Raw genomic sequence first — 21,886 nt, forward strand, 5'->3', positions numbered from 1 at the left:
GGGCCTCGGAGGCCGCTGCGGAGCGGCAGAGGTGCCTCTGGAGCGGCCGCAGGGCTGTGCGGAGCCGCCGGCACATCCACGCTGGAAGCCGGGGCTCGGTGTGTGCCGGGCACCGCCCTGCCCCGCACACCGCAGGTTGCCCTGAGTGGCTCTTAGCCCGCCAGGGACCGAGTGTTTGCTCAGTGGCGGAACAGCGGCGGCCTAGGGACGGGTCCCATCACGGCATCGCACATCTAAGCTCCACCTTGTGCTTCTTTCATTATTTTCTGCAGTGTGAGCCGTCTTCCGTAGGTTGTCATCATCCATTGTCCTCTTTCTTCCGCCTGCTCAAAGTTTCTGAAGTTTTGTAATGAAAATAATTCGTCTGTGAAGCTGAGAAATAGGGTTTCAGAGAAACAGGGAGCCAGCATCCTGTTGCTTGACACTGGCCAGCCAAAGTTGGAGTGAAGCAAGGTGTTAGAGGGGCAGGCACAGGAAATAGGGTTCTGGAATCCTCTCAGAACTCCCAGGAACTCAGTTCTAGTGCAGTAAATGTACCACGCATTTTGCTTAATTGTCAGGAATATGTGAAGTGGTAATGGCTGCTCCTATGAGTATTCCAGTCAGTAGTTCTTCAAAAATAGGGTGGGGTTGGTTTTTTATGGTTTTTTTTGTTGTTGTAAGGAGGTGTTTAGTCAGGCAGTGGAGGGGGGAATAGATTTTGCTTTTTGTTTTGTTTTACTGGAAACACTGTAATTGGAGCGGGGAGTGTGTTGTGTGCACTTTATAGGCCGCTTAGATTGTACTCACAAATAAAAATCACCTAATATTTAGGTGGGAATAAATTTTAAATTTTGACTTGTTTCTAATGTTGTCTATGCATTAGAAACTGACCTTTGCAACACTCTGTAAACTAGGTAGTAGCCTTTTTTGGCAATTCAAAAGAATAGGGAAGTTCTAGCAGAGAGCTTGAGGAACTTTCCCCAGTCACTCATGGAGAGCACCAGAGTAAAAATCACACCTCCATTCACAGAGTCCTGAGCAAATTTCCAGTTTTGGTCCACTTTGGACACAGTCACTGGCATTTGCCTGGACCTCCTTCCTTTGATGATATGACAGGCTTTAATTTGAATTTTTTCTACTTAGAAGATCTTCTTTGATCCAATTATGAAAAAATGTTTAGAAAAGGAAAGAAGCGACACAGCAGCAGCAGCTCACAAAGCAGTGAGATCAGCACTAAAAGCAAGGTAAGCTGGATGTGGTGTTTATTCTCTTTGTGAAGCACTTGGATTTGTTCCAAGTTAACAGTTCAATGGTTCACTTGAACTGATGGTAGGATGTGATTTCCATAAAATGCCATGCTCCACAAAGAGAACTTTCTGCTTCCATTCCTCAGATTGTGTTATTAGAGTTAAAAATACCTATCAGTCATAAAGCCCACGTATTCTGAGATGAATACTCAGTCACTTCCACAGTGAATTGCTCAAACACAAGATTTTCTCACAGCACATAGAAAGGTTTGAAGGAAAAATTACTACATTTGTTCTAATTTTTTTCTTTAAGGACAGTGCCTGCTGCTAGGTACCAAGAATGAGTTTATTCTTCAGTACTTCTTGGTTTCTCAGTATCTCTAAAAGTATTCTTAATTTTGAATAATGTGTTGGTTTTGTCTGATTTGTTTTAGAATGATCACTCGAATATTCTGGATTTTCCAAGGTGCTGTTTCTTTTCCCCTGCACTGCTGTGTTATTTTAAGTGTTGGTGACAAGCATGTAGTTGTCAATTTCTTCATGTAAAATTGCAGTACCAGAAAAATTCGGACATAACCCTAAGGTTTATTTTTCCTTTTTCTCTGGACATAACCTTAAGGTTCATTTTCTCTTCTTCTGTCATTTCCTCCTTATTTTAAAATATCTGTGGACTTCTCAAGGGTTCCTGATGAACTTTTATCAGTCCAATCTGCACTGAGGTAGAAAGATAACTTCAGAAAAGAAACAGGTGGTACTGTTTTCTCCTCCCCATTTTCCAGTGCTGCTGAAGTAAATAGAACATAAACGGTAGGGTTTAAAAAAAAAATACTTGAGGCAGGACATCTAGAAGTGAATTGCTAACACAATCTCAGTAACTTTCTGATGACAATTTTTTTTCTTAGTCTGTAGATTCCAGTCTTGGGGGACTTTCCAGGTCTAGTACTGTGGCCAGCCTCGATACAGACTCCACAAAAAGTTCAGGTATGTAGTCAGAGCTTGAGCAGGTATGGATGGAGCAGGATTAACTTTCTGTCTTTGTATAAAACAGCAGAAAATGGAAAAGCTTAAGATAGGTATTTTCAGTAATACTGAGGGAATTAGTTAGGCAGCCTTGCGACTGTTGCAGGCACAGCCCTAGGCTTCTATTATTTACAATTCATCTAGGATTGACTCACTGTTATCAAAGTAAAGTGTCTGAGGAAGAAAAACTTAGCTGTGCTACCAGTCTGTTGCCAGCACAAATCTTGTACAGCTTTTTGGATTGCTGTTTCCTGCTTGTCTAAGTTTACATTTGCACCAAAATAATGGAAATAAGATTTGATTTTACTTGTTTTTAGTCACCAGTGTATCACTGTTGGACTAAACAGTTAATTTGAAACAAATAGACCTCAAAAAGTAGAACCAGCTTTTTTATGTTTTATGTTTTCTGATTCAAGGTTGTTAACTCCAAATTTGAATTGGCATAAACAGTGCTGTTTATACCAATATCATGTATGCATACAAAACTGTTGCCTTCACCAAGGGTCTGTTCTAAATCAATCCAGTACAATTCATTAAAGAGGAGTTAATATACTGTGATTAGTGTTTGATGAAAGTCTGCAAAATTAGGGAATTTATTATGTTAGCCCTGTCAACAGCAATTAGAATAGCATTGCAGTTCTGGAAGTCTTCAGAATCGCTTTGTTTTACTTTGTTGCAGGACAAAGCAATAGTAATTCTGATACATGTGCAGAATTCAGAGTTAAATATGTTGGTGCCATTGAAAAATTGAAATACAATGAGAGCAAAAGTCTTGAAGGGCCACTGGACTTGATAAATTACATAGATGTTGCACAGGTAAGTGGGTTACAAAAGGCAATACCAACAAAGTCAAAATATCTTAAACTTAGGTGTGGGGTTTTTTTATTTATCCTGTGGTTTGACATCTGTAAATTTTAGACTTACTTGAAGAAAGTGGCATACTTAACTATTAACCTATGAATCTCAAAAGCCATCACAGTTCTATAATTTTAGGTGACTGGAGAAGATGCACCCAGAGACCCATTCTGCAGAAGCAGGCTCAGAGCCAAGGCCCTTTTCATGAGTCCTTATTGAACAAGTCCCAGCTGAAAGCTGTTACATTGCCTCCAGACCAATTAGGATTAGTATTAGAAGGAGTATCTCCCCAGATTCTTTAGTATTGTAAAAGTTTTCCCATAGAAGAGGATGTCAAGTTTCTGCAAGTTTCATCACTCATGAACCTGTGACCAAAGAACCTGAATAATATTTGGGTCATCCTTGCCAAACTCTGATTGCTTGTACTTTTGTACTGAAAGCCAAAGCTAGTTGTTCTCATTAGGAAGCTGATGATATATTTTTAAAAGCACAGAATGTCTGTTTATTGTGCAGCAACTTGCCATTTCTAAATATTTGCTAAAATTGTTTTTGCAGCCAGACAGTGAAAGTGCTGCCAGTGGAACATGGATCACTTTGGGTCAGTGCAGCATGATAGGCCATGCATGATTTTTCAGCCAACCTGATTTGACCACAGGGCCAAACTCTCCCCTGAGATGACAAATTCCTTTCTGGAACCATGTGATATTTAGAGCAGAATAGAGCAGAATGGAATAGAATGTTGCTGCTGGAAGGGACCCACAGTGACCACCAGTCCAAACTGCCTGACCACTTCAGGGTTGACAAAAGTTAAATGTGTTGTAAAGGGCATTGTCTAAGTGCCTCTTAAACACTTGACAGGTTTGGGGCATCAACCACCTTTCTAGGAAGCCTGTTGAAGTGTCTGGTCACCCTCTCAGTAAAGAAATGCCTCCTAATGTCCAGTCTCCCCTGCATGTATTTCACATAACCTTAAGAGACTGGGCGAGCGCTGGGCAGTCCCACAGAGCAGGATCTGAGCAGGGTTTGTGCTGGTGCTGACCCAGTGGACCCAAGTACACATAAATGTTTTCTGTTATGTATCTTCCTTGTTCATGTTCCTCTGTCTGCACTAAAGGCTTTTGTTTGTTTCCCTCCAAAGCAAGATGGAAAGTTACCTTTTGTTCCAGGTGAAGAGGAGTTTATTATGGGAGTTTCCAAATATGGCATTAAAGTTTCCACATCTGATCAGTATGTAAGTGCTTCACCCAACCTGTCTTTCTGAGGAGAGTTGATAAGTGCTTTCATTTATTTCTCTGGTGGATGATCTGTGTGACCAAAATGTCATTTCTAGCTTTAAGCAAAAGTGAAACAAACAAGCTCTCCTAGCAGCACTGCTTCATGTCATATCTCCACAGGCTGTGTTTTCCTGGATTTATGACAAAAAGCTGTTCCTTTTGAGATAGAGACAAAAGGCAGGCAAGTCTTTGGTAATACTCTTTGGGCACCATCATTTCTTAGGGGAAGTAGTGTGACTGTGGTGACCAAGACCGTAGGTTCCTCAGCCCAAGTTAGCAAGGCAGTTCTTCTTGGTGTTTCTGTGAAGAGGGAAAAACAAAGGATGGGTTTTTTCTAAGAATACCCGAGTTGCCAGCTCTTTTAAAAGTTCCATCCTTGCACTCCTAATCCAAGAGTTAGAGTTCACTCCAGCATTAAAACCTCATGATTCCACTTTATTGATCAAGCCTACTTTTTGTTTGCATCAATTACTATATGTAGTTTCTTTTCCTTTAGTGCACTTCAAGTAGCTTCTCTGCTAAAAATAAAAATCCGGTCTCTTCCCCAGGGCCCTCCAGTTGCCTTTGTGTAGCTTTGTGTTGCAGCCATGTGGTTTCCTTCTGGTTGCCCTCAGAGCCCCAGATGCCATAAATACTTGGCCTTATGAAACCTTGACCCATCAACAACCCAGCGATGCCTGTTCATGAAAGCCTCAAGTATGAGCATGGAGAATATCATTGCTTAGTAGTTGAATATTCTGAAGAGAGCCAAAAAGTTTCCTTTGGTCCCTTCACAAAATAAAACACTTGTTTCTAATGCCTGGGAGGAAGGGTAGTACTTGTTATTCAGACTTCGAATTCTTTTGAATTCTGTTTTTGCTCTCCTAAATTCTTAATTCTCATTAAAAACATAGGTTACACTATTATTTAAATTTCTTTGTGCTTTGATAAAGATCAAGTAGCTAATTTAAGACTTTCATCCATCGCTTTTCTGTCTTCAAATTGCAAGCTTGCACAAGCAGATAAAGCCTTTTGTGGTTAAGCTAGCTTGCACTGACAATTTGTTGTGTTGCATTGTTCTCCAAATTCTGGCTTTTTGCATCTGTCACTGTAGGCATTTAATTTGTCCTTCAGCGTGTTAGTTCATCAGATTCTATTCACAGAGTTCCAAGATACTGAAAGGATGGGAAGAAATTAATTTACAAGGAGACTGTACTCAAAAGAATTCTGTCATCCCTCTTTGAGTGATAATCCACATACACATTAGTATTGTAGCAAGTTCCAAGCAAGCAGCCCTTGAGAGTTACTAGTAATTTGGTGAACAGTCTTGGCATCTTTCTTACACAGATGGGAGGGTGGATGCAGGAAGCTCCAGGCAGGCTCCAGCTGCCCTGAGTGCGGTGTGATATTGCTGCTGGTGAGAGCAATGTGAGCAATGAGCTGAGTGAGCTTCAGGATGGAGATGTTTTTCAGCAAGGTGACATTAGGGCTCTGGTGGAGGTCTCTCCCTCCAGGGTTCCAAGGCAGGCAGCAAGCTCACTGCCCCTTTTTACAGCTTCTGTATCAAAGTGGGCATTGCTTAAGACCCTTCAGCTGACAGAGACAGCTGTTTGATGCCATGAACACAGAAACAGAGCTGCCTAGAATTCCTAAGACCCTGGAGATGGTATGACTGGAATAGACCAGATGCGTATCATCAGATGGCTCGGGAAGAAAGGCTTTGTATAGGGTACAGCTGCAGAGACCTTGTACTGGATGTCTTCTACCAATCCCTCTCTGGAATGGCCAAAATCAGAAGTATTGGGACTATGGTGGAAATCCTGCAGCTCTGATGGAGAGTAGATTTCTCCCAGATGAGATCTGTGGAAGAGTCAGGACACATCCTGTGGTTTAGGTCCCAAACAGGACCTAAGCCACATGGCTACTGCCCCCCAAAGCAACTGGCCTTGTCTATGCTCTTTTCTGGGAACAGTTTCTTGTGTGTATCCTTCCCAAGACTGAGACGGGGGAAAGATACTGGTAAAGTAAGAAGTTGTTTTAAGTTACCTCTGTGCCAGAAGGACAGAGTGTCCCACCTGTCACAGAGGCTGAGTGAGTGTTGGTGGGAAGTGAATGTGTGTTTTCAGATTATGGCCAGGAATGTCACCATAGAATCATGGGAGGGGCTGAGTTGGAAGGGATCTGAAAGATCCTCTAGTTCCACCCCCCTGCCATGGGCAGGGACTCCTCCTACTAGAACAGGTTGTTCAAAGCCCCCTCTAACCTGACCTTGAACACTTCCAGGGATTGGACAGCCACGGCTTCTCTGAGCAATGTGTTCCAGTGCCTCGGCACTCCCACAGTAAAGAATTTCTTACCTTAAATTCAATAACCTACTATAAACATACTCTTTCAGTTTAAAGTGATTCAAATCCCCTTTTAGTCACTACATGCCCCTGTAAGAAGTCCCTTTCCTGCTCTCTTGCAGACCCCCTTCAGGTACTGGGAGGTGCCCCAAAGTCCCCCAAGAGCTTTCTCCTCTCCCGGCTGAACAACTCTCTCAGCTTGTCTTCATAGTCCACATAGGAATGTACTTCTAAAATAGAAGCAAAAGTTAAAGCTAAACTTGTGCTTAACCACCACTTTTTTAAATCTTGACTAAACTCTCAAGTAAAAAAAATAAATAAATTTACCAAGGAAAACTTTACTCCTTTAAATAAATCTAAAGTATTCTTTTGTAAGTAAGAATAAAAACATGGAAAACTGAAATATCTCTTGCTGTTCCAGAGTAACTTTTATTTGCCATGTGCTTTCAGGATGTGTTACATAGGCATGCTCTCTATTTGATTGTAAGGATGGTGTGCTATGATGATGGTCTGGGAGCAGGAAAAAGTTTGCTGGCTTTGAAGACAACAGATGCAGCCTCTGAAGAATGCAGCCTCTGGGTATATCAGTGCAATAGTCTGGTAAGAGTTTATGCTTTCGGTATTTAAAATAGGTATTGGCATTCTGATTCCAGTAAAGGGAGATTCTAAAACCAAAGGCCTTTGTGAAGGCTTTTTGGCAGAAGGAGGATTGCTTAATTTAAAAAAAAAGGTATAAATGTGTGCTGGCTGAGAAGGGGAAAACAGCCCTGCTGCCTACATCGGATCAGCTTTGAGAAAAACACCTACATTCCCTAAAATTGCCAGTGATTGTACTCACCTGAGAAAGCTCTGTCCAGTGTAAAGGGTGCTATGGCAGCACCTGGAGACAATCTTCACTTCTATTTCCAAACAAAACAAAAATCTTTTAAGATGTGGAGCAGGAAGGGATGGAGTAACAATTCTGGTAATAGAACATGCAACCATATTTGTAAGCAAGGGAGGTGATCCTTTCTTATGAGTAGGAGAATTCATTGTCACAATGCTCTGATGACAGTGACCCTTGGCTGGCAGCGCTGGGGAACACAAAAAATGAGGTTCTGAATGCTGGTGCTGTGCTATGCTGACAGCCAGCAATGCTGACTTGGTTCAAAAGAGCTCATGTAAGACAGCTCCTATGTGTCTTTGCAGGCCAGACAGGCGTTTTGTGGGTCTCACAAAACAAAATGAAGGACACGCTCTGCTTTAAGTGAGTTTTGAGAAGTTTAGAAGTTCTTCAGAAGGTGTTAACATGAGTGTTTGGGTTTTTTAGGAACAAGCACAAGCCATTTGCAAAGTGTTGTCTACAGCCTTTGACTCAGTTTTAATGTCAGAGAAGTCCTGATTTCCTTTGGCAGCAGCGTTGGTGCGGGAGGCACCGGGCTCCTCGTGGCACCAGGGACAGCTCAGAGCCACACACTGTCCTAGGAGAGACTTACTGTGCAAAGGAGAGCCTCACAACCTTGCACATGGTACTTGGCATTCCCCAAACTTGACTTGAAGAGTCCATCTTCAGTGTCCAGGACATTACAGAATTTTATATTTAACACAATTTCTCTTTTTCCTAAATCATGTTTTGTATTTAATGTCAATATTGCAGGAATGTAAAATAAAACTGACACTTGCTTCTACCTCGTTGTCTGAGAAATAATTTGTTAATACAGACTTTGATTCTGCTTAACCCAGGTACTAGAAGAAAACAAAAGCAAAGTGGTAAGATGGAATTATTTGGTGCTTTACCCCTCTAATTTTATCTCAGGTGTGCCATCTACAGTTTTTCTGTTCAACTAAAGTTCATAAGAAATACATTTTTTCCTCAAGTGATACTTGTTTTTGTTTGTCATTTTTATACATTAAAAAGAACAATATTGCATAAGCAGTACTAGGGAACAGAAGAGAAGCAGAAAAAGTGATTTTAAAAGTAGTTTTATTTTTCCAGACATTTGACTGGTTAACAAGAGTAAAATTTATTAATCATGCTCTAATTATAAATCACTGCATCCAGGACATTGAAAATAAGAGTTGATTTTAGGTTATACAATATATACAGTTGCTCTGCAACTAAACAAAATAAAAACAACTGAATTGAATATTATACATCTCATAGCATTCTAAGCTGCATTTTAAGTGTCACTTGCTCCTTTTTAAACAGTTAACACAGCAACCTAATAGTCTGTCTATTAACAGATTTTTTGAATCAGATCTGAAAAGTTGTATGAAATATGCCAAAATTTTGGACTTAAAATTCTTAATTTTATATTATAAATAGATATCTACAGGCTCTAGAATTTCATTTTTCTCTGCCAAAGGAGAAAACCTTTCAAGAAACTCAGAAAATCAAGGGATAAATTTTGCTTAGCTGCTCTTTATTGGTCCTTGGGATTTTACCTGTCTGCACTGTTAGTGCTATTAAATTGTAGTCTACAAGTTTCCTGGTTTTTAAATGACTGATGAACAAAGTTGTGACATTTTACTCTATTCCTCTTCTAGCAGAACTCAAGGGAAATTTGTATCATTTTTTAATGTTACGAATTGTTACATACACTATAAGATTCTGTGTTAAAAATACTGTACATTAGGAGATTTGTGCAAAATAATATGCCCATTTACTCTCTAGACTCTATCAGGGATAGAAACATACAAAATAGTGTTGCAAACTGAACGTATCAGTAAGTGAATAAAACTGTAGTGCTAAACTATTACTCTATCATTTTACTGGGAACTTTGAAAATACAGACTAATTTGCTTCAACTTGCAATAAAAATATCTTGAAACATTCCAGTTTGTTCCCCATTTATACTGCAGCAACAGCATCTAGGAAGTGAAAGTTACACGTCTATGTGGCTGTACCCACACGCCTGAGAGGCATCAACCAACGGTACCATTCAGGAAGGGTGATACAGGGTGAGATCAGTGTTGCTCTTCCAGCATTTTCGCAACATGCTTTTCCTCCAAATAAGCACAGATGTGGTGGTGGCCTGTTTTCCATTCCTTCCAATATGAAATGGCCAATTTAAGCACCATTTGCCAGAAATTCAAAGCTCTCTTGATAAATCTAGAGATACAATGTTCACATAACGTGATCAAAGCCAATGTGACCTAGACATTGATTTTCTGTATCCTATGCCTCAGTTGTTTCCTGTAGCATAAGCAAAACCTGGTACAATTTCACAATACACAAACATCAAAATGATGTCAGATCTGTATTGGTGTTTTAAATTCCATCAACCACCTGGGAACTATCCATGGCCTAGCTTTTGTTCACAAATCAGCAAAACAAGTTTAACAACAGTGTAGCTACCATATATGTGGGTGTTCTATATAAATACAGAGTGAGTTGGCAAACTATCATTGTTTGCAAGGTAGTGGCACACAAATTTCATAAACCAGAACATAACGTAGTGAACTCGTGAGGTGTCAGGTATCTTATTGACCAAGGATAATTACCTACATGTTCCACCAAATATGTTCTCTCTGTGAACACATTGCTGGATGATTTAAAGAAAATTCAAGAATTTTTAAAAAAAGTCTTAATGCTATAATGAGACAAGCGTTAGAAATGTTCTGCAATCCATCATCATAGTTAAGTACATTTCAGGAAGTGCAGTTTTCAAATCCTTGAGTTAATGTAGTAACTCATTAATATTGCCATAGTTTAGTTAACCAGCAGTAGTCACATTAAATGACCAAAATGGATGTAACATACATAAAGAACATTCAAAAAACGGGTTCTACACACATGCAGCATAGAAAAACAAAACAGTCTTAAGCTCACAAAATTAGAACTAGAAAGTTCAACAACTAACACAGATTTCAGATAACTTTAAGCAAATATCTACATCCATTCTGAAAGAAAGAAGTTTCTCCTGTGGTAAACTGAAGCACTTTTTCACTTTAACCTGGCCAAAGACACATAATTAAAACAATTTCTTCTGCAACTGTTGGCGTCCTTGATGACAGCCAGTATGGCAAGCTACTAAATGAGTCCATTTCAGAACTACAGAGCAGCTTGCATGTTTTGGTTCCAGCACTTCAGATGGTGTCAAGAACTGGGTAAGTTCACTGCCCTGGTAGATGCACACACAATTTCTTTCACTGAGGAAGCAACACTGAACTGTTGTACTGTCATGTTACAAAAGGGAGATTAAAATTACAGTGAATTGATTGATAACATTCATAATGTTGTGATATTCAGACACGTGGATTTTGATTGTTAAAGCTTTTCAGTTCACCTTGAAAAATACAGGAAGAGTTGTTTTTATTTAAAAGTGTAAACTGCTTATGAGAAGTTTTCACGTAGAAAAAAGTTTAAAAGTCCCCAAACCAGAACAATGGCAATAAAAAAGTAAGCTACAGTACCTAGGACTTGGGCAGTGCTCTGGCAAGGTGGCTGCGGATAGGTAGGTGAAATGAAATAGAACAAAACTTATTTCTGTGACTGCTGGAAATGAGAAATGTCTCCACTTATCAGTAGCAATCTAGTCAACAATAAAGTGCACAAATGATACAGGGAAAGCTCCTTTCCGACTGGGATCTCCATCAATATGACCAATCTGAAAGAGTCCAGATATTTTTCAAGTTAAATCTCGAAATGACATTTCAGTATCACCAAAATGAATACCAGTGACCTTCCTGCCTGTAGTATAAGTCTCCCACCAAATCTTTTCTGCAGTAGTGCTAGTTTTCTTGCCAATAGGAAAATTCAGTCCTACAGGGTGCATGTTTTTCAGCTGTACGTTGAGTTTTTGTCAAATGCAAAAGTTTTATCCAGTTCTTTGAATATACAACATCTTACTGCAGTACCACTGCTGCATAAATCCAGTGCAATCTGTAATGCCTGGCAGCCCACGTTTGGCCTCTGATGAGTTGCTCCTCTAACCATCACTGTGAGGCAAAAGGATGAATCAAGCTTCAAAAGTTTCAGGTTTTACATTAACCTATTTCTGTTTATACAGCATTATTGTCAATTTAGATGCAATCTGAAGCTCTGTTCTTCACTAGCTAACAGATTAAAGCAAGTATTTTCATGCATAATAATTTTCCAAGATTTTGCTTTAGCCAATAAGACTCTGGGATGTAAAAACTTGAGATGGTTTCCCAGCTCAAATAGACTCAGTCCTAGTCATCTGAAGACTGAGGACAATACAAAGCTCTCCTCTGATGCTGTCCTGGGGTGACTTTAGGATGCTGTATTGTATTTGTATCCCCATCCATCTGTTTAGCCCAGAAATAAGTTCTGCACCTTTAAAACTAGACCTGAGAGCTAAGGGAAGCAGAAGAAGAATTGGTGGAATGTCTAAGGAGACTATTCAAAACACAGAGGTAAGAGTTCAGCTCTCTCTCTCAGTGCGTGTTTGCAGCACAGACAGTGAGTGGGACAGAGCCCTCCTTTGCTTTTAGTTAGTTTTTAGCTAGCTGAGGAAGACAAGTTCCCTGGACTGTGGCTTTTCTTTTTCTTGGAACTGTTCAGCCCTGCTTTGGACCAAAAACCCAGAAAAACATGGGGAGCTCACGCCTGTGGCCCACCAGGGCCCAGGATGTGGCATTTACAGTGCAGGAGGGACTGATAAGAGACTGAGTGAGCAGAGCTACAGCCCACGAAAAGGACCCTCTCTGAATCTGCCATCTCTTCAGAACAATGAGAGGCTCCATTGTTCAATATTATTCATTTTTTCATGTCTGTGAGTACTTTGCTTGTTAAATAAACTGTTTTTTCCACTTTTCTTGAAGGAGGTTTATCTCCCAAACAGGTGGGGGGAAGGGCCACTGAATTCTGCCCTTTAGGGAACATCCCTTTGGAAGTTCCCTTCCAAATTTGTCCCAAACCAGGACAGAAACCCACTACATAGCACCTGTAATAGCAGATTCTTAAATTGCTGACACTTCGCCAAAAATTTTCTGAATCATGACCATGTCCCCAGTGTATTGTGAACCCTACTAAAGAGATTTCTTTTTTTTTTTCCCTAAGTGAGAAAAGCTAAAAGCTTGTCTGAAGTTTGACTCTTGAAATTTCATCTCCAGTTTCCATGAGATGAAACTATTCTTGTTATTTGGAAACCCAGCAGGGGATCTTCCAAAGTGAGGGTCAACCTCTAAGATTTAATTTCTTGCTTTCAAAGTGTGTTGACAGAAAATGCAAAATACTCACCCACCACTCCTGATCTTCTTCACCATCAACTACAATAATATCTCCCTCTGCAAAAGTCAGCTCATCTGGGTTATCTGCTACACAGTTGTAAATTGCTTTTACTCTCTTGGGTTTAGTTTTTGACTGAAATGAAAAAAAAAAAAAACAAAACTGAAGGTAAATAATACAGCACAGAAGAGATAGAGTAGACTTGGAGTTTTTTGAAGAAAGTTTCAGAACTGCTTCCAACTGCTGTTTTTCACAGGTTAGAGTTCAGCTATATCTTTTATGCTGGGTCCTCATGGTTCAGGCTGAATCTGGCACCAGCCAAAGCTTTTTGGAATGGCTGTGCCAATAACGCAGGCCATGTTTCCCTTAGAAATTCTCCATTTTGGCTCACCCAAACCTACAGAGGGCTCAGCCTCTTTCTTCAGAGCTCTACATCACTGCAGTGAGCATGATTTTGTTCAGAAGATGGGGTGATCAAATTCTGTGCAAATGTAACAGCAGCAGCATTATCAGAGGGAGGCCTGACCACCTGCCAATATGTTTCTTCTTAATTTGCTAAACCCATTTCGGTAGTGTAAGAACCCACCAAAACATCCTCTGCCTCCCAGCAGTGCTCTGAGGACTGCCAGCCACAGAGTCTTTTGGCAGTTCTTTCAAAGGCAGAGTTTAGTAAGGAGTGGCAATATTCCAGTATGGCAGTGGGACTCAGTCCTAGCTGTGTTCTGTGCAAAGTGATATCAAAATTGTTTCACTCTGGTTTTCCTTATCTCACACCTTTTCCAGTACAAGCCAGTCTGCTGCTGCATTTCTTTTCAGCCTCCTCATTCTCTGTTGCAGACCAACAATAATGCTGCCTACACAGCGTTTCCATGCAAAAAACCCAACAAGTGAAGAGGCTCAAGGGCTGGAGGCAGAGTGTAAAGCTTTCCACCATGAGTCCACCCTTTTCCCATAGGGAACAAAAATCTCTCCTTTCTACCCTAAAGTGTCAGAGCAGAGGTGTAAGTGCCATTTAGGTCTGAGATGGCTGTTAATGACTGTTTGGGACAGAAGTTCCACATGGCATAAGGTAAAGATGGCTTCATCACTATACTGGATATCACCATACAGTGCCTGGTCCCAGTCTCTAGTTAGGTCAGCCATGGAGCAGACAGATGAAAAGGAACAAGAGACTCCATTTACAACTCTCATTTTCTCCATCAGCAAAATGCTCTGCTGAGGACAGAACTGCCCAACAGTCTCTTACTGGGCCATTGTGCTAGAGCTGAGCACCATCCAGAGAAAAGAGGGAATGTGGATGGGGAGGGATGGAGGCAGCATGATTGTTATGTTCCTCTAGAAGCATTCATTTGTATTCTAGTATAAATTGCATATAAATTCTAATATAAATAAAGCTGTGGCCTGCCCAGGGCAGGCACACCCTGAGGCTCTCTCATCCCTGGGAGCTGCCAGCCTGGCACTGCAGCACAGCAATTTTTCCAGACGCTCCCTCTCAGACAAATGACAGTCTGAACCACAACCACCTTTTAGGTCAAAAGGGAAAAGCTTCACATCAGTACAACAGTGATATAATGACTAACTTCAAAGTGCAGTAATTACAGGTATTTCTTGTTCTTTAGAAGGCAAGGAAATTAAAATAGATCTCATTCCCAGAGGAATAAAATCTTCTAGGGAAATTTCCCATGTATCTACAAAATGGTTTCAAAAATCTAAATATCACATTGAAGAAAAAAAAGAAATCAAAAGGTGAATCAGGAATTTCCACCTGATAAATGAGCTATTGGGTAAATGCACTGTGTAGGAGATAAGCCACTGGCTAAATGTGTATATACAACTAGACCTGTCTTTTCTTTACTCAAGGAGCATTCGTTTTCTAAACTTGGCCTGGCCTCTGGATTCCCTGGCAGGGTAAAGACATAGCAAAAAAGGCAGGAGTATAAGGCTAAATGGAGCAATTTAGCCAAAGAACTTTAGCTAGACTGATCTAGCTAAAGCTCTTTAGCTGAGGAGCCCTTGACTAAATCTCAGCTAAGATGCTTTAGCTAGATTAATTTAGCTAAAGCATCTTAACTAGCACACACTCCTGAGCCAGGTTTTCCCTTATTTCTCTGTCCCTATGACAGAAGAAAATCACCCAGCTGATTTGCTCAGTGACAGAATTCACCTTAATGAAGACCTAGAGACAGCTGGAGAGTCAGATATGTTCTTCATATTTTGTGCAATTAATATTAAATATTGAAGACACTGACCCCAAAACTAGGCAGCACAGCCCATTCCTTCATAGCTAAATCAATTTGTTCTATTAAAAAAAAAAACAACCCAAAAACCAAACCAAACCAAAACGAAAAAACCAACCAACCAACCAAACCAACACAGGGAAACTACAACTTCAATTTATACAGAAAGTTAGGTTAGGAGCTGTTTCAGATGTGCTGGAAGGATGTAACCAGTGCTTACACTTGAATCCCAGCACACACAACAGAAATTAAGATCAGAGTCCAGTAGCTTCACAAAGTTAATATGACAACATAAGCAATTCACAATACTTAGACCATTTAATTTTTTGTGGCCTAAAAAATGAAGGTTACTTTAATGCAAGACGGACAGTAACTTGGTTGAACAAGAGTGGGGGAGGCAAGAAACCAGAAAATTTTATACTCCCAACTAATGCAAGGTGATGCCTCTGAGGTTTCTCATCATTATCAGATAAGAAACGGGTAACAGGGGCTCTGTGTGCTCAAGACCAATGGCCAGGCTATGCACACAAACACACTGAACTCTGTCCTGGAGAGCTGCTAATTCAGTGGACATGGTTAAGGAAAAATGGTTGAAGGGAGAGACACCAGAGACTGAAGGAAGCAGGTGTTTTCATTACAAGCCATTAACAAGAGCATTGCAGAGCCTGGAACGGCACATCTCCTACCTCTCTGCTCATTATTTACTACTGAAGCACACTCCTGCACAGAATGTGTGAAACTGCCCAGACCCAGTCACTCACAGCATCTCAGAAATGTATGGGCTTTACATATTGTGATTTGCTTCCTGCAGAGATGTACTGTCAGGATCAAGGATATGGATCCTTTACATCTGTCACACAAGAAAGCAACATAAAATTGAAGCAAGGACCAAAGACCAAGTTAACTACATATAATGTACAGCACCACTGACATCTGGAAAAACATCCCTTTACCTACACCAGTATAAGATTACAGGTACTGGCACTAATATGTGTTACCATTCACGGTCCTAGATTAAAAATAATAAGTAAAGAGTATAAAAATACCACACAATCAGATCAAGAGTCCATCTAAACCCAGTATCTCTTTTTTAATAGTCACTGTAAGGCTGGGGGAGGGTGGAGAAGAAAAATATAGAATTAACAACCTTCTGCTGGGGATATGCTTACCAAGAGATTTCTCTCCTGTCACCAGGTGAATGCTGAGAACTGACAGCACAAAGAAACAGTTTCTTTTGTTTTGAGCTTGACTCCTGCTAGTCTTGTTTGAAGTCATTTCACCTACCTACATGAACAACCGTCAGTATATCTGTGTCCATTATAAAAGCACAAGAGTTCCCTTACAACTTACTTCACTGAAGACTGAGAATGAAGCCACATGTTACAAGTGACTCACCAAGCTCACCTACAAGTCACTAACTCCTAAATCTTATCTAGCTCCAATAAGTCAAACTATAATTCTGTGGACTGTGTTGGTCACAACCGGACATGAACAAAGAATCCAACTGGTTTGGTTTGCTTTCTTAAACTTAAAATCACATACTATCCTACAGGAAATTCAAGGAAAAAAGGTTTTTGTGACTATTTAGTACAAGTCACACAGATACTTAAACACAGGATACAGGCCTTGTGTGTTTCATGGCTCTCACACTTTTACCATGGCAGGACACACTATCATGTCTACAGTGTGTTTGACAGAATGCAGAAGATAAATAAAATCAAACACCATATTTTGTACTTACTATTTGTGATTTCCTTGGCATTGGTGCTGGTGGCTGGATTTGTGCCAAAGTATTTGCTGTAGAACCAGTCTGTGTTCCTGGAATGTCACATACAGAAGATGACTCTCCTGCTAAGATAAATAAACCAAGTAAATATTAGGCATGTTTCCAAAAAAAAGTAAAAGTGATGGTATCAATTGAAACCAAACCAATTATTCTTAAAAGTATATAAATCATTTTATATCCCATGAGTATTTAATTTTTACTGGTCCTTTCTAAATAATGGAACAGAATTCTATCCTTTTCCTTACCAAAAAGGCCACTTTTCCCAAAGACAACTACCTAAGACATTAAACAGTGCAGATATGCTAAGAGAGATAAAATAGATGAGGGCAGAACCAAATATCCCATTCACCCTTTCCTTCACTACAGACTGTATGCTGTTAGAACCTTTCTTTCCTAGTAAAGACCATCATTATCAGGATGCTGTGTCCTTCACAGGAGACTCCTGACACAGGTGGCAGATAGCCATTAGCAAATTCCTCTGGAATATGTCAAGAGAAAATGAAAAAGACTCACACTAATAACAAATGAATATAAAATATACAGTAGAAGGGCAAGCAAGGTAGGAGAAATTCCACTACAACTACCACAGAATCTGCACAGACCTCACTGTAGAGATCTTATGGAGATTACATTATTGTCATATCCCAAAGTAGTAGTTACTTCGAACAGCAAAAACCACAAAATGAATAATGAACTCTGAATAATGTACTCTGTTTATTAACATAAAAAGAGCTATATCAATTTGCAATATATTTAGAAGTGACATTATATAAGCTCTGGATTTTCAATTCTAAATTTTTCTATTCTAAAATGTGTATCTGACACCTTGTTTATGACATATGCAAACAACAGAGCAAAGAAAAATTTTCAAAATGTATCCTTTGTTTGAGTGTGTTTTAAGGTGAGGTTAGGAAAGCTAAAGCCTAGCTAGAATTGAATCTGGCAAGGAATGTCAAAGATAACAAGAAGGGCTTAAATAAATCTACAGGTAACAAAAGGAAAATTAGAGAATATGTGGACCCATTGTTGAACAAGATGAGATACTGGTTACAAGGTACATGGAAAAGGTTGAGCTACTGAATGCCTTCTTGGCCTTAGCCTTTACTAGCAAGACAGGGCTTCAGGAAACCTGGTCCAGACACCAGGGGAGAATCTGGAGCAATGAAGTACAAAGTTCTGCACCTGGGGACAAACAGGCCATACACCAATATATGTTGGTGGCCACCTGGCTGAAAAGCAGGACCAGAGGCAGCAGACACAAACTGAAACACAGGAGCCTCTGTCTAAACATCAGGAAACACTTTGTCAGTGTGAGGGTGCCACAGCACTGGCACAGGCTGCCCAGAGAGGTTGTGGAGTCTCCATCCTCCAGGCACAGTCCTGGGTGATCCACTCTTGCTGACCCTTCTTTAGGAAAAGGTTGGACCCCATAACCCACAGAGATCCCTCCCAACATCAACCATTCTGTGATTATGTTTATTACATGGTCCCATGATTGACTTTGCGAGGCCCATAGCTCTGCTCATGCTAAAGAACTTGAGGCATCCGGGCCTACACAATCACAAAGAGAAAGAAGAAGAATATTGGCACTAATTATATTTAAATGTGTAGGGTAAATGAACAGATTAAAGAAAACCACAACAAACCCACACTCTCCCTTTGATTGATATGACAGCTTAACTATAATAAAATAAATCTCTAAACCACAATTACCAGATTGTTGTAGAGACCCAAGTCCTCTGGTCTGCCCTTTGTTAGTTAAGCCAGATGACTTCTCAGTCCTGCGCAGAAAGTGAGAAATTGGTCCATTTCAGAAACAAACAAGAACTCAAAAAGCAATAATACAGAGTACTTTCTAAATTGTAAAGGTCTTGGCCTATCTTCAGTAAAATCTGGTGTCAGCTATTTTGCTTTTAAAAGTACTACTTCTGTACTTCTGATTAAGTGAATTGAAAGCTGCACCTAATTTTAAAAAAGGCAGAAAAATAATACAGGTTTGATTATTGCAATTCATGTCTTTTCCTGAGATTTGAAGTTCCTTTCACTGTTATTTTAAATTTTTCTTAAAATTTTGCATCCATATTAGTCTGTACATTATAGAAAGCTTCAACAATTTGTGTCTACCTTTTAGGTATGGTACATGGAAAAAAAAAAGGGCTAGAAAGGAGCTTAAGGGTCAAGGTTGCTTTCATCTTTCAGTCTCAATTTGCAAATGAAACCTTATTTCTTCCAAAATTTGTTCAAAGACCCTATTTTCCAGACTTCTCATTACCTTATTGATCTCCCCTGGTTCCCACCTCAGTATTTATTACTGCAATGCCCCAAACTGAACACAGCAGTCCTGCTGAGGCACCACTGATGTTGAGACAGTTGAGAGAATTAATTCCTATAATTTGCAGGCTCAGGTAAAACTATACTCTTTAACTCTTCCACAACAGCACTAGGTCATCTGCCTTACTTACAATATCCTTACAGATCCTTCTTCTAAGGATTTTGCTTACCCATACTCTGCTGTTCTCCATGCTTCATCCCTGTAGTTGATTGTTCTTAATTACTAAGAATGACACCCTTCTTTTCCCTTGACTACTCCTTCAGCTTCTCAAGGATGCCTTGGATATGATCCTGTTTTCCAGTCATATGTCCTTCCTAACTTATTTTTCTGCAAATTTAAAAGTTTTTTTTCTTTTCCAGGTCTCTCTACTTCTGCCACAAATGGAAAGATTCAATGGTACAGAACTTATGCAAAGCACGTGAACAATAAATGGCACAATCAGACATTAGATCCCATTATCTCCTATTTGTTACTAGATGAGAATAAGGACTTGAATATTTTTTATGTTTTTTTATCCCCATCACAGCTAGGCATTCTGGAGATATGCTGCAAGTCATATAACCTTAAATCACTAGGCTGTCTTGTTTTTACTGTAATAATAATCCTTGATTACTGTAGTAATCATCTACATCCTTAGCATCTGCCTTCTGTTCATTCCCACACTCTAGAACACATCATTGGCAAAAGCACGCATGCTTTATTGATGACTGCATGTTATAGATATATTAAGTTACTAAAAATGATGAAGCATATTAAAGATTAAAATGAAATCAGTTACCCAGGAATAGGCTTTCTCTGAGAGATTCTGCTAGGAGGTTGTGGAGGCAGTGGTGGTGGGGTTGGCTTGTTTTGTGGAGGAGCTGGCTGCTGTTTCGATTGCTGGTTCAGAGCTTCTATAATGCTGGCTGTCTTTGCCACTGGAGGTGGTGGTGCTGGAGAAAGTACATCTATATTGGAAAGTTAGACAGAAACATGGAATTAAACTTCTATTTACCATTTAATTTCTTGGGTTCTCATTACAGGTTCCCCTGTTACAGGACGTATGTAAGAAAAATGCTTTACTACATGTAATGGAAAAAGGACCTCTTTGGAAAATGGTTTACCTTTTGTTTCACCTAGTCAAAGCTGGAGACCTCACAAGCACTTAAATTTATTCAAGCATTAAAGTGCAAGCAAAGAAAATTCTTGCTGAAGTCGGTCACATTCTTGAAAACAGTAGATCAGAATACATTTTTTAAAGCGCTAATATTATTTGTACAGTCAATGCCTTCAGCCTATGTTTTATGGAAAAGTAACCAGGTAAGTAATATCTGACAAATTTTATTTAGAGGAACATCTTTTCTTAAAATCTTGTTGTGATTCACAACTAACAGCAGACTAGGTTTAGCAATTAATTAAAATTGTTATTGAATTCTTAAAACCACCAAAACAGCAGCTGGCAATGAATTAAAACATCCTTTTGCATTCCAGTGGTCTGCAAGAATCAAGCAAAATGTGGAGACACAGCCCCAAGCCTACATGTAACACTCACCTTCACAACTAGTGAGAAATGCAGCACAAAAACTATACATATATATATATAAATAAAATGATGAGCCCTTTAGCTGTAGTAATAGATGATATTTCCTGCTGAGCCTGCACTACACCATACAGTCCCCACTGGAGCATCAGAGAAGATAGTTTGTTACTGGATGGGAACGACAGGCCAAAGCTACAGTCACCAAAAGAGGAAGTATGAGTTGTGGAAATGGAAAAATAAGCCAACTGTGATTAGATACAGTAGAAGGGAAAACAGGGGAAAGTGGAAACATACTTGTAGATGTTACACGCAATGGCGGCACAGGGGGATGAATAGCTGGTGGATCTGATGAAGACCTCTGCCTGCTTATACTTTCCACTCCTAAAGAATTTGTCTTCCACATTGCATTAGATGAAGAAATTGTCTGAATACCACTGCCAAGAACTGAAGGCTGAACTAAAAAGAGAGGAAAATACTGCATTATTATTATTACTTACCCTAAGCACAAAGTGTTAATATTCACACCTGTGCTTTCAGAAATGGTGTGGATAGACCACTATATTCAGCAACACTATATTCATCAATTATAGTCACTGCATCCTGATGGAATGCCAGAGCAGAAATCAGTCTGGTGTTAAAAATTACAGAAAAAATCACCTAGAAACTTCTAACACTTTACCTACACAAAATTTGTCTCCAGTCATTACTTTAAAATATATCAATACTTGAAAAAGCAGATTTCTCAGTAAGAAGGCAGAAGGCACATCTTGCTACCTTCTTTAATCCCTGACTGATAACTGTAATTTTCTCAGGTACTGCAAGAAAAGGACCTCACTCTTCCACAAGCATGAGCACACATTGCTGACTCAAACTGAAACATCAGTTTTGACTTAGAAATAAAACTGTAAACCTGAATTTCACTCAAGCAAGAAGCTATAATAACTAGTTGTGAAACAGTCACGAAGTACTTCTTCAGAGCCTCTTAAATTACTTCATTCTGAAGAGCTGCCTCCTCTTTTCATAAAAACAGTCTACAGGTTTTCTTTATAAAGCCAGTATTTTGCACATATTATGCCATTTCTCCCTACTCAGCACATGAGTATCATATTAAGAAAAGATGAAACAGAGTAAGGTATGA

General features: G+C 39.7%; 2 protein-coding genes across 8 annotated transcripts in view; one reads left to right on the forward strand and one right to left on the reverse strand.

Annotated features, from left to right (window-relative positions):
- Positions 1-9,683, forward strand: part of ITGB1BP1 (integrin subunit beta 1 binding protein 1) — a 9,956-nt gene extending 273 nt beyond the window's left edge. The window contains exons 2-7 of one of the 3 annotated variants that reach the window (XM_030946008.1): positions 1,126-1,226; positions 2,132-2,210; positions 2,929-3,065; positions 4,243-4,335; positions 7,153-7,302; positions 8,012-9,683. In XM_030946008.1, the coding sequence (XP_030801868.1) occupies positions 1,155-1,226; positions 2,132-2,210; positions 2,929-3,065; positions 4,243-4,335; positions 7,153-7,302; positions 8,012-8,083 (603 nt within the window). In that variant the 5' untranslated portion in view covers positions 1,126-1,154 and the 3' untranslated portion in view covers positions 8,084-9,683. Of the gene's footprint in view, positions 1-1,125; positions 1,227-2,131; positions 2,211-2,280; positions 3,066-4,242; positions 4,336-7,152; positions 7,303-8,011 lie in introns of those variants that run through there. The other 2 variants (XM_030946009.1, XM_030946011.1) reach the window with 2 other exon arrangements.
- A 1,320-nt stretch (positions 9,684-11,003) lies between these two features.
- ASAP2 (ArfGAP with SH3 domain, ankyrin repeat and PH domain 2) overlaps positions 11,004-21,886 on the reverse strand; it is an 82,840-nt gene continuing 71,957 nt past the window's right edge. For 2 of the 5 annotated variants that reach the window (XM_030946006.1, XM_030946003.1), the window contains 6 exons: positions 21,043-21,204; positions 20,008-20,176; positions 18,611-18,678; positions 16,853-16,962; positions 12,887-13,009; positions 11,004-11,291 (listed from right to left, as the gene is read on the reverse strand). In XM_030946006.1, coding sequence (XP_030801866.1) covers positions 11,217-11,291; positions 12,887-13,009; positions 16,853-16,962; positions 18,611-18,678; positions 20,008-20,176; positions 21,043-21,204 — 707 coding nt within the window. In that variant the 3' untranslated portion in view covers positions 11,004-11,216. The remainder of the gene's footprint in view (positions 11,292-12,886; positions 13,010-16,852; positions 16,963-18,610; positions 18,679-20,007; positions 20,177-21,042; positions 21,205-21,886) is intronic. The other 3 variants (XM_030946005.1, XM_030946004.1, XM_030946002.1) reach the window with 2 other exon arrangements.

Source organism: Camarhynchus parvulus, chromosome 3 (genome assembly GCF_901933205.1).
Source record: "Camarhynchus parvulus chromosome 3, STF_HiC, whole genome shotgun sequence".
Classification (NCBI taxonomy): Eukaryota; Metazoa; Chordata; class Aves; order Passeriformes; family Thraupidae; genus Camarhynchus; species Camarhynchus parvulus.